Raw genomic sequence first — 17,308 nt, forward strand, 5'->3', positions numbered from 1 at the left:
ATCAGCACCAGTCGTATCAACACAAAACAATGAGGTTAGGTGGGCCCTCGAACCACTACTTTCCTTTTTAAGGGTTAATAACATTCAGTGGATGCAGATATACTTTTAGTCATTAGTCACTGGCCCAGTGGCAATAGTCATGGTAAAAACTAATATTTCCTTGAAGGTAAACTCAGCGATATGACGTAGATGCAGAAAGTAAACAGCATAGTGGGTCAATTCCCACAACAACTAAAAGCGTTGAAGCGTGAGGCTCAAATTCTCCACTGTTCTGGTCCCGTGGCTACCCTGCTGTTTTGGTCCCTTGGCTACCCTGCTGTTTTGGTCTCTTGGCTACCCTGCTGTTCTGGTCCCTTGGCTACCCTGCTGTTCTGGTCCCTTGGCTACCCTGCTGTTCTGGTCCCTTGGCTACCCTGCTGTTCTGGTCCCTTGGCTACCCTGCTGTTCTGGTCCCTTGGCTACCCTGCTGTTCTGGTCCCTTGGCTACCCTGCTGTTTTGGTCTCTTGGCTACCCTGCTGTTTTGGTCTCTTGGCTACCCTGCTGTTTTGGTCTCTTGGCTACCCTGCTGTTTTGGTCTCTTGGCTACCCTGCTGTAACAGCTACCCTGCTGTTCTGGTCCCTTGGCTACCCTGCTGTTTTGGTCTCTTGGCTACCCTGCTGTTTTGGTCCCTTGGCTACCCTGCTGTTTTGGTCCCTTGGCTACCCCGCTGTAATCAGCTACCCTGCTGTTTTGGTCCCTTGGCTACCCTGCTGTTTTGGTCCCTTGGCTACCCTGCTGTTTTGGTCCCTTGGCTACCCTGCTGTTTTGGTCCCTTGGCTACCCTGCTGTTTTGGTCCCTTGGCTACCCTGCTGTTTTGGTCCCTTGGCTACCCTGCTGTTTTGGTCCCTTGGCTACCCTGCTGTTTTGGTCCCTTGGCTACCCTGCTGTTTTGGTCCCTTGGCTACCCTGCTGTTTTGGTCCCTTGGCTACCCTGCTGTTTTGGTCCCTTGGCTACCCTGCTGTTTTGGTCCCTTGGCTACCCTGCTGTTTTGGTCCCTTGGCTACCCTGCTGTTTTGGTCCCTTGGCTACCCTGCTGTTTTGGTCCCTTGGCTACCCTGCTGTTTTGGTCCCTTGGCTACCCTGCTGTAACAGAGTAAAACTAAATCTATGCAAATGGCAGATCTTTGCATAACTGTGTGAGAGTGAAGTCTTGCATCTCGCCCATCTCAATATCTGTGGTGCTGCTCGTGACAACGTCATTTCGCTGAATCTACCTTTTAAAAACAAGCTGTCTTGACTGGTTAAATCCAGGTGAAATAATAACATGTGAATTACCAGCCAGGATCCTCTCATCATGACTGCCATGAGGGCTGGGGTCCTGCTGACGGCTACAGCCGACAGAGCTGTCATCCCCACACTGCCTGCAAAGTACATGTAGGTCGAGTGGATCCTGTCCTTCACGTACTGGGGCCAGATCCTGGGGCAGGAGACACAGGGAAAATAAACATTTACAGAGGACAGGACGTGTTGATATCAGAGGTCGACCGATTCATCCGAATGGCCGATTAATTAGGGCTGATTTCTAGTTTTCAGAACAATCGGTAATCTGCATTTTTGGACACCGATCATGGCCGATTACATTGCACACCACGAGGAGACTGCGTGGCAGACCTGCTACGTGAGTGCAGCAAGGAGCCAAGGTAAGGTGCTGGCTAGCATTAAACTTATCTTATAAAAAACAATCAATCTTAACATAATCACTAGTTAACCTAGTAATATCATCAACCACGTGTAGTTAACTAGCTTGTCCTGCGTTGCATATAATCAATGCGGTGCCTGTTAATGTATCATTGAATGACAGCCTACTGTTCCAAACAGGTGATTTAACAAGCTCATTCGCGAAATAAAGCACTGTCGTTGCACCAATGTGTACCTAACCAGAAACATCAATGCCTTTCTTAAAATCAATACACAACTATATATTTTTAAACCTGCATATTTACTTAATATTGCCTGCTAACATGAATTTCTTTTAACTAGGGAAATTGTGTCACTTCTCTTGGTTCTGTGCAACAGTCAGGGAAAATGCAGCAGTTTGGGCCGCCTGGCTCGTTGCGAACTGCGTGAAGACTATTTCTTCCTAACAAAGACAGCCAACTTCGCCAATTGGGGGATGATTTAACAAAAGCGCATTTGCGGAAAAAAAAGCACAATCGTTGCACGAATGTACCTAACCATAAACATCAATGCCTTTTTAAAATCAATACACAGAAGTATATATTTTTAAACCTGCATATTTAGCTAAAAGAAATTCAGGTTAACAGGCAAAATTAAACTAAGGAAATTGTGTCACTTCTCTTGCGTTCATTGCACGCAGTCAGGGTATATGCAGCAGTTTGGGCCGCCTGGCTCGTTGCGAACCAATTTGCCAGAATTCGACGTAATTATGACATTACATTGAAGGTTGTGCAATGTAACAGCAATATTTAGACTTATGGATGCCACACGTTAGATAAAATATGTAATGGTTCCGTATTTCACTGAAAGAATAAACATTTTGTTTTCGAAATGATAGTTTCCGGATTTGACCATATTAATGACCCAAGGCTTGTATTTCTGTGTGTTATTATATTATAATTCAGTCTATGATTTGATAGAGCAGTCTGACTGAGCGGTGGTAGGCAGCAGCAGGCTCCTGAGCATTCATTCAAACAGCACTTTACTGCGTTTGCCAGCAGCACTTCACAATGCTGCAAGCATTGCGTTGTTTATGACTTCAAGCCTATGAACTCCCGAGATTAGACTGCCAATACTAAAGTACCTACTAGAACATCCAATAGTCAAAGGAATATGAAATACAAATGTTATAGAGAGAAATAGTCCTATAATAACTACAACCTAAAACTTCTTACCTGGGAATATTGAAGACTCATGTTAAAAAGGAACCACCAGCTTTCATATGTTCTCAGCAAGGAACTGAAACGTTAACTCTTTTTTTCCAACACTTTGTTTTTGCATTACTTAAACCAAATTGAACATGTTTCAGTATTTATTTGAGACTAAATAGATTTCATTGATGTATTATATTAAGTTAAAATAAGTGTTCATTGTTCATTCAGTATTGTTGTAATTGTCATTGTAAACAAACACATATAAAATATAAAAAATTATAATAATTTTAAAAAATTTAATAAAATAAAAAATAAATACTGGCGTTTTTTTCCAATAATCAGTATCGTTGTTGAAAAATCATAATCGGTCGACCTCTAGTTGATATACCTGCACAATAGGCACCCTGTTCCTAACAGAGGGCACTATACTCAACCAGGAATCATTAGGGCTCTGAGTGCCTTCTCACACTACCATGGGATAACACCAGTACAACACACACACACTATAAGTACAACACACACAATACCATGGGATAACACCAGTACAACACACACTACCATGGGATAACACCAGTACAACACACACACACTATAAGTACAACACACACTACCATGGGATAACACCAGTACAACACACACACACTACCATGGGATAACACCAGTACAACACACACTACCATGGGATAACACCAGTACAACACACACTACCATGGGATAACACCAGTACAACACACACACACTATAAGTACAACACACACTACCATGGGATAACACCAGTACAACACACACACTACTAGTACAACGCACACACTACCATGGGATAACACCAGTACAACAACACACACTACCATGGGATAACACCAGTACAACAACACACACACTACCATGGGATAACACCAGTACAACAACACACACACTACCATGGGATAACACCAGTACAACAACACACACTCTACCATGGGATAACACCAGTACAACACACACACTATAAGTACAACACACACTACCATGGGATAACACCAGTACAACACACACACTACTAGTACAACACACACACTACCATGGGATAACACCAGTACAACACACACACACTATAAGTACAACACACACTACCATGGGATAACACCAGTACAACACACACACACACTATAAGTACAACACACACTACCATGGGATAACACCAGTACAACACACACACACTATAAGTACAACACACACTACCATGGGATAACACCAGTACAACACACACACTACCATGGGATAACACCAGTACAACACACACACTATCATGGGATAACACCAGTACAACACACACTACCATGGGATAACACCAGTACAACAACACACACACTACTAGTACAACAACACACACACTACTAGTACAACAACACACACACTACTAGTACAACAACACACACACTACTAGTACAACACACACACACTACTAGTACAACACACACACACTACTAGTACAACACACACACTACCATGGGATAACACCAGTACAACAACACACACACTACTAGTACAACACACACACTACCATGGGATAACACCAGTACAACACACACACTACCATGGGATAACACCAGTACAACACACACTACCATGGGATAACACCAGTACAACAACACACACACTACTAGTACAACAACACACACACTACTAGTACAACACACACACTACCATGGGATAACACCAGTACAACACACACACTACCATGGGATAACACCAGTACAACACACACACACACTACCATGGGATAACACCAGTACAACACACTACTAGTACAACACACACACTACCATGGGATAACACCAGTACAACACACACACTACCAATGGGATAACACCAGTACAACACACACACTACCAATGGGATAACACCAGTCCAACACACACACACACACTACCATGGGATAACACCAGTACAACACACACACACACACACACACACACTACCAATGGGATAACACCAGTCCAACACACACACACACTACCATGGGATAACACCAGTACAACAACACACTACTAGTACAACACACACTACCATGGGATAACACCAGTACAACACACACACACACTACCAATGGGATAACACCAGTACAACACACACACTACCAATGGGATAACACCAGTACAACACACACACACACACACACTACCATGGGATAACACCAGTACAACACACACACACACACACTACCATGGGATAACACCAGTACAACACACACACACACACACACACTACCAATGGGATAACACCAGTCCAACACACACACACACTACCATGGGATAACACCAGTACAACAACACACTACTAGTACAACACACACTACCATGGGATAACACCAGTACAACACACACACACACTACCAATGGGATAACACCAGTACAACACACACACTACCAATGGGATAACACCAGTACAACACACACACTACCAATGGGATAACACCAGTACAACACACACACACACACACACACTACCATGGGATAACACCAGTACAACACACACACACACACACACACACACTACCATGGGATAACACCAGTACAACACACACACACACACACACACACACTAACATGGGACACCACTAGTACAACACACACACTACTAGTACAACACACACACACTACCATGGGACACTACTAGTACAACACACACTACCATGGGACACCACTAGTACAACACACACTACCAATGGAAGCATTAGCACTTACACTGCCCTCTCGATGGCTCCGATCTCATTGGACATGCCTAGTCCGTAGTAACACAGAGCTCCCAGGCCTACAGCAGCACCTCCAGCCAGGAACATCCTGCCCATGTTATCCACTGCAAGGGAATACAGATCACATTTACACCAGTTAAAACCTGCTGCTGACCGGCACAAGGCACTGACTTCATGATGTAACTGTGAGGGGTGTGAGACGGGCCTGTGTTTACATGACAGGTCCATCCTGCCCCCCCCTTGTGTTACGAGGTGACATGTTTTAAAATGGTTTAGTAAGTCAATATATTCACTTCTGATGGCAGTATCAGTTGCTGGTTCGAAAGCTGCCTGTTGGAGCTGGTCCTTGGCCGTTTTCCCACGACGGAAACCAAATCTGGATTTGGTGGAATAGCCCTGATGAAAGAGGAAAGCAAAAGGTTAGTATTATACAGAATCGGTTAGTATTACACAGAAAGGTTAGTATTACACAGAAAGGTTAGTATTACACAGAAAGGTTAGTATTACACAGAAAGGTTAGTATTACACAGAAAGGTTAGTATTACACAGAAAGGTTAGTATTACACAGAAAGGTTAGTATTACACAGAAAGGTTAGTATTACACAGAATCGGTTAGTATTACACAGAAAGGTTAGTATTACACAGAAAGGTTAGTATTACACAGAAAGGTTAGTATTACACAGAAAGGTTAGTATTACACAGAAAGGTTAGTATTACACAGAAAGGTTAGTATTACACAGAAAGGTTAGTATTACACAGAAAGGTTAGTATTACACAGAAAGGTTAGTATTACACAGAAAGGTTAGTATTACAGCATGTTGACCTACAATTGAAGACATATAATTTGTCCACGGGTAGGGTCTTTCAGAGAAAAACGAGTCCTATGTCCGTAGCCCCACAGAAATCTTATTAGCATTATAAATACATTTTTAAAATGTTTAAATATTTATATATATTTTTTAATCGCCATAAAAATGTGTCAGTTTAAGCTGGAGATGTACAGGCTCTCTGTTTATCCATGTATGAAGTTGTTATTCAATGCGTTTCTATGGGTTAATATCAGTAAGGCTCGATTCGATGTTTCATCTAATATTGTATATATATATATAATATGTTGATATCTTAAGGGTCCTAAAACTCAAGTAGCTAAATGATCCTTGGTATAACCGTGTTAAAACAACTCCATATGTTAGCTTAGTAGACCCCCCCCCCCCCCCCCCCCGTAATGCATTCACTATTGTCTAAAACCGATCCATTCATCATCATCATCATCTGTACTGGCAGGGCTCTAGTCATTACCTGTGTCCCATAAAGTGCCTGTATTCCATACAGAACCAGGCTAATAATGACTAGCCAACTTTAATTAGCATGACCTTGCAGGGCCTGACATTCAGGTAAATTTGCCAGTGTCACACTGCGCCAGTACCAATGGAAAACTACTGTCCTGAATGAAAAGAAAACCGGCACAGAAAGCAAATCTTTAATTTGCAGGCTGAGCAAGTAGCCTATCCATACACAAAATGGCATTTCAACTTGGAAATATCATATTTACATTGACTGTTTAGAACCATCTCGAAAATGGTTTTATTGTTAACCATTTTGAAGTCAGTCAGTCTACAGATGTAGGGCCCTATAAAATCAGTTCCCCCAGTTTAGTTTTTCCAAAGGTTTCCTATTTTTTTTCCAGGGTTTTCACTCTCAAATCCCACTTTTTATAGAAAACTAAAAACAATGGATGTTCTAAGTCAACAATGCTTTAAAACACATCAGGAGACCACTTTTGGAGGTCTGGGAACTAATATATATTACACATATATATAGATAGATATATGGCAGATGTAGTGGCCCTTTAATTCAATTGTGAGCCTAGCAAGAGAACGGCACTGAAATGGATAGATGCTGGTTTACAGGCTCTTGACCGATTCTTCCATTTGGAGTATTTTTGTGGTCTTTGATTGTAACTTTCCTTTGATACAGTTTCCTGTGACCGAAAAGAGCTTCTGGACATCACATTTCCACATCAGTCACCAGCTTCATTAATACAGTTGAAGTCAGAAGCTTACCTTGGCCAAATACATTTAAACTCAGTTTATCACAATTCCTGACATTTAATCCTAGTAAAAAGTCCCTGTTTTAGGTCAGTTAGGATCATCACTTTATTTTATTTTTTTAATTGTACCTTTATTTATTTTACTAGGCAAGTCAGTTAAGAACAAATTCTTATTTTCAATGACGGCCTGGGAACAGTGGGTTAACTGCCTGTTCAGGGGCAGAACGACAGATTTGTACCTTGTCACCTTGGGGATTTGAACATGAAACCTTTTGGTTACTAGTCCAACGCTCTAACCACTAGGCTACCCTGCCGCATAAGAATGTGAAATGTCAGAATAATAGTAGAGAGAATGATTTATTTCAGCTTTTATTTCTTTCATCACATTCCCAGTGGGTCAGAAGTTTACATACACTCAATTAGTATTTGGAAACATTGCCTTTAAAATTGTTTAACTTGGGTCAAATGTTTCGGGGAGCCTTCCACAAGCTTCCCACAATAAGTTGGGTGAGTTTTTGCCCATTCCTCCTGACAGAGCTGGTATAACTGAGTCAGGTTTGTAGGCCTCCTTGCTCACACACACTTTTTCAGATCTGCCCACAAAGTTATAGGATTGAGGTCAGGGCTTTGTGATGGCCACGCCAATACCTTGACTGTTGTCCTTAAGCCATTTTGTCACAACTTTGGAAGTATGCTTGGGGTCATTGTACATTTGGAAGACCCATTTGCGACCAAGCTTCAACTTCCTGACTGATGTCTTGAAATGTTGCTTCAATATATATCCACAATTTTCCTTCAAGATGCCATCTATTTTGTGAAGTAGACCCTCCTACAGCAAAGCACCCCAACAACATGACGCTGCCACCCCCGTGCTTCACGGTTGGGATGGTGTTCTTCGGCTTGCAGGCCTCCCCCTTTTTCCTCCAAACATAACGATGGTCATTATTGCCAAACAGTTCTATTTTTGTTTCACCAGACCAGAGGACATTTCTCCAAAAAGTATGATCTTTGTGCCCATGTGCAGTTGCAAACCGTAGTCTGGCTTATTTATGGCAGTTTTGGAGCAGTGGCTTCTTCCTTACTGAGCGGCCTTTCAGGTTATGTCGATATAGGACTCATTTTACTGTGGATATAGATACTTTTGTACCTGTTTCCTCCAGCATCTTCACAAGGTCCTTTGCTGTTGTTCTGGGACTGATTTGCACTTTTCGCACCAAAGTATGGTTCATCTCTAGGAGACAGAACGCGTCTCCTTCCTGAGCGGTATGACGGCTGCCTGGTCCCATGGTGTTTATACTTGCACACTATTGTTTGTACAGATGAATGTGATACCTTCAGTCATTTGGAAATTGCTCCCAAGGATGAACCAGACTTGTGGAGGTCCACAATATTTTCTGAGGTCTTGGCTGATTTCTTTAGATTTTTCCATGATGTCAAGCAAAGAGGCACTGAGTTTGAAGGCAGGCCTTAAAATACATCCACAGGTACACCTCCAATTGACGCCAATTAGCAGCTTCTAAAGCCATGACATCATTATCTGGAATTTTCAAAGCTGTTTAAAAGCACAGTCAACTTAGTGTATGTAAACTTCTGACCCACTGGAATTGTGATACAGTGAATTATAAGTGAAATAATCTGTATGTAAACAATTGTTGGAAAAACGACTTGTGCCATGCACAAAGTAGTTGTCCTAACCAACTTGCTAAAACTATAGTTTGTTAACAAGAAATTTGTGTAGTGGTTGAAAAACGAGTTGTTTTGATGACTTCAACCTACAGTGGGGAGAACAATTATTTGATAGAGCTGTAATCCATTACTGCTATCTAGGAGTGGGACACTCATCTAGGAGTGGGACACTCATCTAGGAGTGGGACACTCATCTAGGAGTGGGACACTAATCTAGGAGTGGGACACTAATCTAGGAGTGGGACACTAATCGAGGAGTGGGACACTAATCTAGGAGTGGGACACTAATCTAGGAGTGGGACACTAATCTAGGAGTGGGACACTAATGCTTATAAGAAATTACAGCACAACCTCCGACGAGCCATCAAACAGGCAAAGCTTCAACACAGGACTAAGATCGAATCCTACTACGCCTGCTCTGATGCTCATCGAATGTGGCAGAGTTAGCAATCTATCACAGATTACAAAAGGAAACCCAGCGGCGAGCTGCCCATTGACGCAAGCCTACCGGACAAGCTAAAAACCTTTATGCTTGCTTCGAGGCAAGCAACACTGAATCATGCATGAGAGTACAAGCTGTTCGGACTGTGTGATCATGCTCTACGTAGCTGTTGTGAGACCTTTAAACAGGTTAACATTCAGATTACTAGGACTCGTACTCAGAGCTAGCGCTGACCAGCTGGCAAGTGTCTTCACTGACATTTTCAACCTCTCCCTGACCAAGTCTGTAATACCAACATGTTTCAAGCAGACCACCAAAGTCCCTGTGCCCAAGAACGCCAAGGTAACCTGTCTAAATGACTATCATCCTGTAGCCATGAAATACTTTGAAAGGTTGGTCATGGTTCACACCACCACCATTATTCCAGACACCCTGGACCCACTTCAATTTGCATACCACCCCAACAAAACCACAGCTGACACAATCTCTACTGCACTTCACAATGCCCTCTTCCACCTGGACAAAAGGAACACCTATGTGAGAATGCAGTTCATTGACTATAGCCAAGCTTTCAACACAATAGTACCCTCCATGCTCATCACTAAACGAAGGACCCTAGGAGTGAACACCTTTTTCTGCAACTGGATCCTGGACTTCATAACTGGCCACCCCCAGGTGGTGAGGGTAGGCAACAACACATCCCTCAAACTGACACTCAAGATGGGGGCCACTCAGGGCTGCGTGCTTAGTCCCCTTCCTGTACTCCCTGTTCACCCACGACTGTGTGGCTACGCATAGCTCCAACACCATCATTAAGTTTGTTCAGCATCCCGAGGGGGAGCTGAGAAGACTTGGCATGGGGCCCTCAGATTCTCAAGAAGTTCTACAGCTGCACCATTGAGAGCATATTGACTGGCTGCATCTCCGCTTGGTATGGCAACTGCTTGGCACCCGACCGCAAGGTTCTACAGAGGGAAGTGCGTACAGCCCAGTACATCACTGGGGCCGAGATCCATACCATCCAGGACCTCTATACCAGGCGGTGTCAGAGGAAGGACCTAAAAATTGTCAAAGACTCCAGCCACCCAAGTCATACTATTCTCTGCTACCACACGGCAAGCGGTACCAGCGTACGAAGTCTGTAACTAATAGGATCCTAAACAGTTTATACTCCCAAGCCATAAGACTGGTAAATAATTAACCAATAGCTACCAGGACTACCTGCATTGACCCTTTTTGCACAAACTATTTTGACTCATCACATTAGCTGATGTTACTGTTTATTATCTATCCTGCTGCCTAGTCACTTTATCCCTACTTATATGTACATATCTACCTCGTAACCCTGCACGTGTACTCGGTACTGGTAACACGTGTATAAAGACAAGTTATCAATCCTAGTATTACTATTTTTATTTTCCTCTCTGCATTGTTGGGAAGGGCCCATAAGTAATTGGTAGTCTACACAAAGCATGTGACAAATTACCTTTGATTTAAAGACCCCGAGACATGCCAGCTGAAAACATGACATGCTAAAGACCCTGAGACATGCCAGCTGAAACATGACATGCTAAAGACCCTGAGACATGCCAGCTGAAACATGACATGCTAAAGACCCTGAGACATGCCAGCTGAAACATGACATGCTAAAGACCCTGAGACATGCCAGCTGAAACATGACATGCTAAAGACCCTGAGACATGCCAGCTGAAACATGACATGCTAAAGACCCTGAGACATGCCAGCTGAAACATGACATGCTAAAGACCCTGAGACATGCCAGCTGAAACATGACATGCTAAAGACCCTGAGACATGCCAGCTGAAACATGACATGCTAAAGACCCTGAGACATGCCAGCTGAAACATGACATGCTAAAGACCCTGAACATGCCAGCTGAAACATGACATGCTAAAGACCCTGAGACATGCCAGCTGAAACATGACATGCTAAAGACCCTGAGACATGCCAGCTGAAACATGACATGCTAAAGACCCTGAGACATGCCAGCTGAAACATGACATGCTAAAGACCCTGAGACATGTCAGCTGAAACATGACATACTAAAGACCCTGAGACATGTCAGCTGAAAACATGACATACTAAAGACCCTGAGACATGCCAGCTGAAAACATGACATACTAAAGACCCTGAGACATGTCAGCTGAAAACATGACATGCTAAAGACCCTGAGACATGCCAGCTGAAAACATGACATACTAAAGACGCTGACACATGTCAGCTGAAAACATTACATACTAAAGACGCTGAGACATGTCAGCTGAAAACATGACATACTAAAGACCCTGAGACATGTCTCCTGAAACATGACATACTAAAGACCCTGAGACATGCCAGCTGAAACATGACATACTAAAGACCCTGAGACATGCCAGCTGAAACATGACATACTAAAGACCCTGAGACATGCCAGTTGAAACATGACATACTAAAGACCCTGAGACATGCCAGCTGAAAACATGACATACTAAAGACCCTGAGACATGTCAGCTGAAACATGACAAAGACCCTGAGACATGCCAGCTGAAACATGATATACTAAAGACCCTGAGACATGCCAGCTGAAAACATGACATACTAAAGACCCTGAGACATGTCAGCTGAAACATGACAAAGACCCTGAGACATGCCAGCTGAAACATGATATACTAAAGACCCTGAGACATGCCAGCTGAAAACATGCCATGCTAAAGACCCTGAGACATGCCAGCTGAAAACATGCCATGCTAAAGACCCTGAGACATGTCAGCTGAAAACATGCCATGCTAAAGACCCTGAGACATGACATGCTAAAGACCCTGAGACATGTCAGCTGAAAACATGCCATGCTAAAGACCCTGAGACATGACATGCTAAAGACCCTGAGACATGCCAGCTGAAACATGACATACTAAAGACCCTGAGACATGCCAGCTGAAACATGACATACTAAAGACCCTGAGACATGCCAGCTGAAACATGACATGCTAAAGACCCTGAGACATGCCAGCTGAAAACATGACATGCTAAAGACCCTGAGACATGTCAGCTGAAAACATGACATACTAAAGACCCTGAGACATGCCAGCTGAAACATGACATATTAAAGACCCTGAGACATGCCAGCTGAAACATGACATACTAAAGACCCTGAGACATGCCAGTTGAAACATGACATATTAAAGACCCTGAGACATGCCAGCTGAAAACATGACATACTAAAGACCCTGAGACATGCCAGCTGAAAACATGACATACTAAAGACCCTGAGACATGTCAGCTGAAACATGACAAAGACCCTGAGACATGCCAGCTGAAAACATGATATACTAAAGACCCTGAGACATGCCAGCTGAAAACATGATATACTAAAGACCCTGAGACATGCCAGCTGAAACATGACATACTAAAGACCCTGAGACATGCCAGCTGAAAACATGCCATGCTAAAGACCCTGAGACATGCCAGCTGAAACATGACATACTAAAGACCCTGAGACATGCCAGCTGAAACATGACATACTAAAGACCCTGAGACATGCCAGCTGAAACATGACATGCTAAAGACCCTGAGACATGCCAGCTGAAAACATGACATGCTAAAGACCCTGAGACATGTCAGCTGAAAACATGACATACTAAAGACCCTGAGACATGCCAGCTGAAACATGACATATTAAAGACCCTGAGACATGCCAGCTGAAACATGACATACTAAAGACCCTGAGACATGCCAGTTGAAACATGACATATTAAAGACCCTGAGACATGCCAGCTGAAAACATGACATACTAAAGACCCTGAGACATGCCAGCTGAAAACATGACATACTAAAGACCCTGAGACATGTCAGCTGAAACATGACAAAGACCCTGAGACATGCCAGCTGAAAACATGATATACTAAAGACCCTGAGACATGCCAGCTGAAAACATGATATACTAAAGACCCTGAGACATGCCAGCTGAAACATGATATACTAAAGACCGAGACATGCCAGCTGAAACATGACATACTAAAGACCCTGAGACATGATATACTAAAGACCCTGAGACATGCCAGCTGAAAACATGACATGCTAAAGACCCTGAGACAAAGAAGGGGGCATTGGAGGGTGCCAACACGTGACAGGGACAATACCAGAGAAAATATGACACACCTCCAAAACAAGCTACACATACCCAAATATTTGCCGCCTTAGGGGACTTACATATGCAAATATTTGCAGTCTTAGGAGAGATTCAAGCTCTCATTGAGCCTGTGCCAGCAATGTGACTGCATGGCAATGTATGTGTAGTAGCTATAGAAACCGTCACGCTTTGGGGCCAAAACATTTGGACTTGAAGAAGTCAGTAACCAAGGAGTAAATCAGCAGCATAACAAACCAGGGCAGGGAGCCACCAGCTACAGAGAGACTGGTCTCTCTTCATCTCCCCCTCTCAGAGAAAACTCAACAGATATATAGCAACTACATAAAGACAGGAGTTGTTCTGTATGGCTCAATCAATTCCATCCATGTGTCTTCATGTAGTGTAATTAATTAATCTAGTGTTTATTAACTTTGTTATCTTATGACTTATTTCTCTATTTTATGTCTATCTGTATTACTGGTAAGGACAAAACAAAAAAGAAAACCAAGCCAAGCATCCCACAGTTCTTCTCTCTAAATTCCCTTTCCCCTCGGTGTCTCACTCACTCAACTGTGTTTCCAACCACTCCCTGTAAACACGCGTGCATACACAAGTTCCCATTAGACCTACAGAAATAAACGCCTATAAAACTAGTCTAACTGATTCTACATCTGCGTTGCTTGCTGTTTGGGGTTTTAGGCTGGGTTTCTGTACAGCACTTTGAGACATCTGCTGATGTAAAACATTTTTAAATAAATACATTTTTCATTTAAAATGTTACATAGAATTTATCCTGTGAAACATGTTCTGGAAAGATTCAAGTTGACTATTAATGTGATTTCTGTGGAATGGAGAAGGAGACCATTTTGCATTTGTATTTTGTTGCCTGTATTTATAGTAGAATGTTTTGGATTGACATACTGCATTTTGTCACAATTTATTTTTTACTATATAATGGTTTTGATATAATGATTAATTTCAGAAATTCTGATATAGATAAAGATGTAGTATATTTAATTCAACTGCTAATAATTCTAGGTAAATTTCATATTCACAAATGCAAATGGTCTAATTCAAAACCTAAACTTTATAAATGAATTTAAACAATATGGAACTACTTTAACTAAAATGAAAAACAAAAAGGCCATTCAAACTCTTTGTATTAATAATGAATATATTAATAATATATATAATATTAATAAGTATAAGATTACAGTTTAATGCTTTTTACACTACAATCACGAATAATATTTGGCTAGATGGGGGTACTACAATCACGCAGCTCAATTCAGCATCTATTAATGAATATGATTTGTTTGTTTACGATTCCTGGCAAAGTAAAGAGTTTGTATGTATGCTTGTTTGCATGTGACTATTCCTCTTTTGTTTGTTGATATGTTAATACAGTTTATTTAGATTTCAAATACATTTGATCGATACACAAGCTAAATACCTTGCCAAATGCCGACATCATATTCACAAACTCAAACTGGACTTGTTGACTGAAGTTGGGGAATGTGTGTTCCAACAACGACCTGCAGGTTGGTAATAACTGCGTCCAGTCTATTTTCCTCTTAGGCTACGTTGCGATTGTCACTAGTTACCACAGCCACAAAGTCAAAATTGGCTATATAGTAAAAATTCATATTTTTTTTAAAAGTGCTTTTGGTCTTCGTTAGGGTTAGACATAAGGTTAGCAGTGCGGTTAAGCTTATGGTCTAGGGTTAGGTTTAAAATCCGATTTTAATCAGATCAAATTGTAGAAATAGGCGGGGTTTATGGCTTTGTGGCTGTGGTAACTAGTGATGACCCTACTTTGTGAACTGCTAGTCCCTCTTTGGCTTTACGTTTTGGATTTAACTGACCTGGAAGACCTTGTGTGTTTCATTTAGGGAATAACTGAACAGAACAATTGATTGGGAGTCCAATAGGGCGGCACACAATCGGCCCAGCGTTGTCCGGGTTTGGCCGTCATTGTAAATAAGAATCTGTTCTTAGCTGACTTTCCTAGTTAAATAAAGATTAAATAAAATAAAAGGTGTGGTGCCTAGTTGGAACACAATCCCACAGTGCGTAGGTAACAGGATTAACAGGATTGATTGGCAGGCTTATAGCCTAGGCCAGTGGTAAACATAGGCAGGTTTCACACTGAAAATAAGCTAAAACATTACATTCATAAAAAGCGTATTTTAAATCAGAATCATTAAGCCTAGGCCTACTCACCAAACAGATGTCGTAGCCATAATTCATCCCCATGCAGCGCTCAATGTGGAATTGCTAATCCACTTAGAAAATTCCAAAGAGCAGGCAGAATAAACTACATTGAACTGCTGTATATTGAAAAGAATACATTGTGTTTTGTAACCCTGATTTTTTATCTACTTACCAAATTGAGCCCCGTTTCAAATTCTCTTCTATTTTATTCTGTAATATTACAATGTAGCATTGTAATATTAAGTAGCATTGTTTAAAGTGACTAGTGATATTTTACATAAATTCCCATTATTAAAGTGGCTGGAGTTGAGTGTGTTGGCAGCAGCCACTCAATGTTAGTGGTGGCTGTTTAACAGTCTGATGGCCTTGAGATAGAAGCTGTTTTTCAGTCTCTCGGCCCCTGCTTTGATGCACCTGAATGTCAACTAGTTGATATTACGGTTTCAATAAATTAAACAGAAGGTACTTGTCTTTTATTGATTAAGTATGAGGCTATTTAACAATTAGGATGTTATCTGTACTGGTTATGATCATTAAAGGCATTTTTACAAACTGTTGGCATATAGATAAATGTGCACATATTTTTTCCCCCAGTGCAGGCATTGTGTTCTATAAATGTCTTACTTCATTTTAGTAAAAATGTGAGTGTTGGAACAGTCCAACAATGTCAAAAGCCCATCCCTGATGTGTTACCTGGTGGACCTTGAGGGGCGGGCAGCTCTTCAGGGTGGAGCTCCTCAGGGCTGGAGAGCCCTGGGTCAACACAGGACGCAGCCCGGACACAGGGAGACTGCGCAGGCATGCTAGCCTCACCAACATGGTCATGATGAAGCTCTGGAATTACAAATCTGAAAACAGTCCCGATTTCTATCAACTGAAGCATGAGGTAAGCAGAGAGGAAATGGGTCTACAACAGATACGGGTTTTAAAACATCCCTTTAGATATGTCGTCTCAAATTCCCCGTCATAATGACCAACTGTCCTGTCCATCGGCACAGTAAGTTGATTGAATTGTATTTAAGATTCTGGCTTCCCGCTGACTGTTTTCATGCAACCCAATAGGGAGCAACACTTGTCTATGTAAATACAACCGTGTGGCTAAAATCAGCTAACTTTAGCACACGAGCCTGAAAACCAAATGTTGAATTGCATTGATTTCTATGTCAGGCATTAATGAGC

The 17,308-nt window shown here is 42.0% G+C and overlaps 1 protein-coding gene across 4 annotated transcripts in view; it reads right to left on the minus strand.

The window, feature by feature from the left end:
• LOC109883477 (growth hormone-inducible transmembrane protein) overlaps window positions 1-17,308 on the minus strand; it is a 40,080-nt gene that overhangs the window by 18,002 nt on the left and 4,770 nt on the right. For 2 of the 4 annotated variants that reach the window (XM_031821893.1, XM_031821894.1), the window contains exons 2-5: window positions 16,823-16,963; window positions 5,902-6,004; window positions 5,601-5,712; window positions 1,319-1,460 (exon numbers count right to left, since the gene is read on the minus strand). In XM_031821893.1, the coding sequence (XP_031677753.1) occupies window positions 1,319-1,460; window positions 5,601-5,712; window positions 5,902-6,004; window positions 16,823-16,954 (489 nt within the window). In that variant the 5' untranslated portion in view covers window positions 16,955-16,963. Of the gene's footprint in view, window positions 1-1,318; window positions 1,461-5,600; window positions 5,713-5,901; window positions 6,005-16,822; window positions 16,978-17,308 lie in introns of all 4 variants that reach the window. The other 2 variants (XM_031821895.1, XM_031821896.1) reach the window with 1 other exon arrangement.

This window comes from Oncorhynchus kisutch, unplaced genomic scaffold (assembly GCF_002021735.2).
Source record: "Oncorhynchus kisutch isolate 150728-3 unplaced genomic scaffold, Okis_V2 scaffold4028, whole genome shotgun sequence".
Lineage (NCBI taxonomy): Eukaryota > Metazoa > Chordata > Actinopteri > Salmoniformes > Salmonidae > Oncorhynchus > Oncorhynchus kisutch.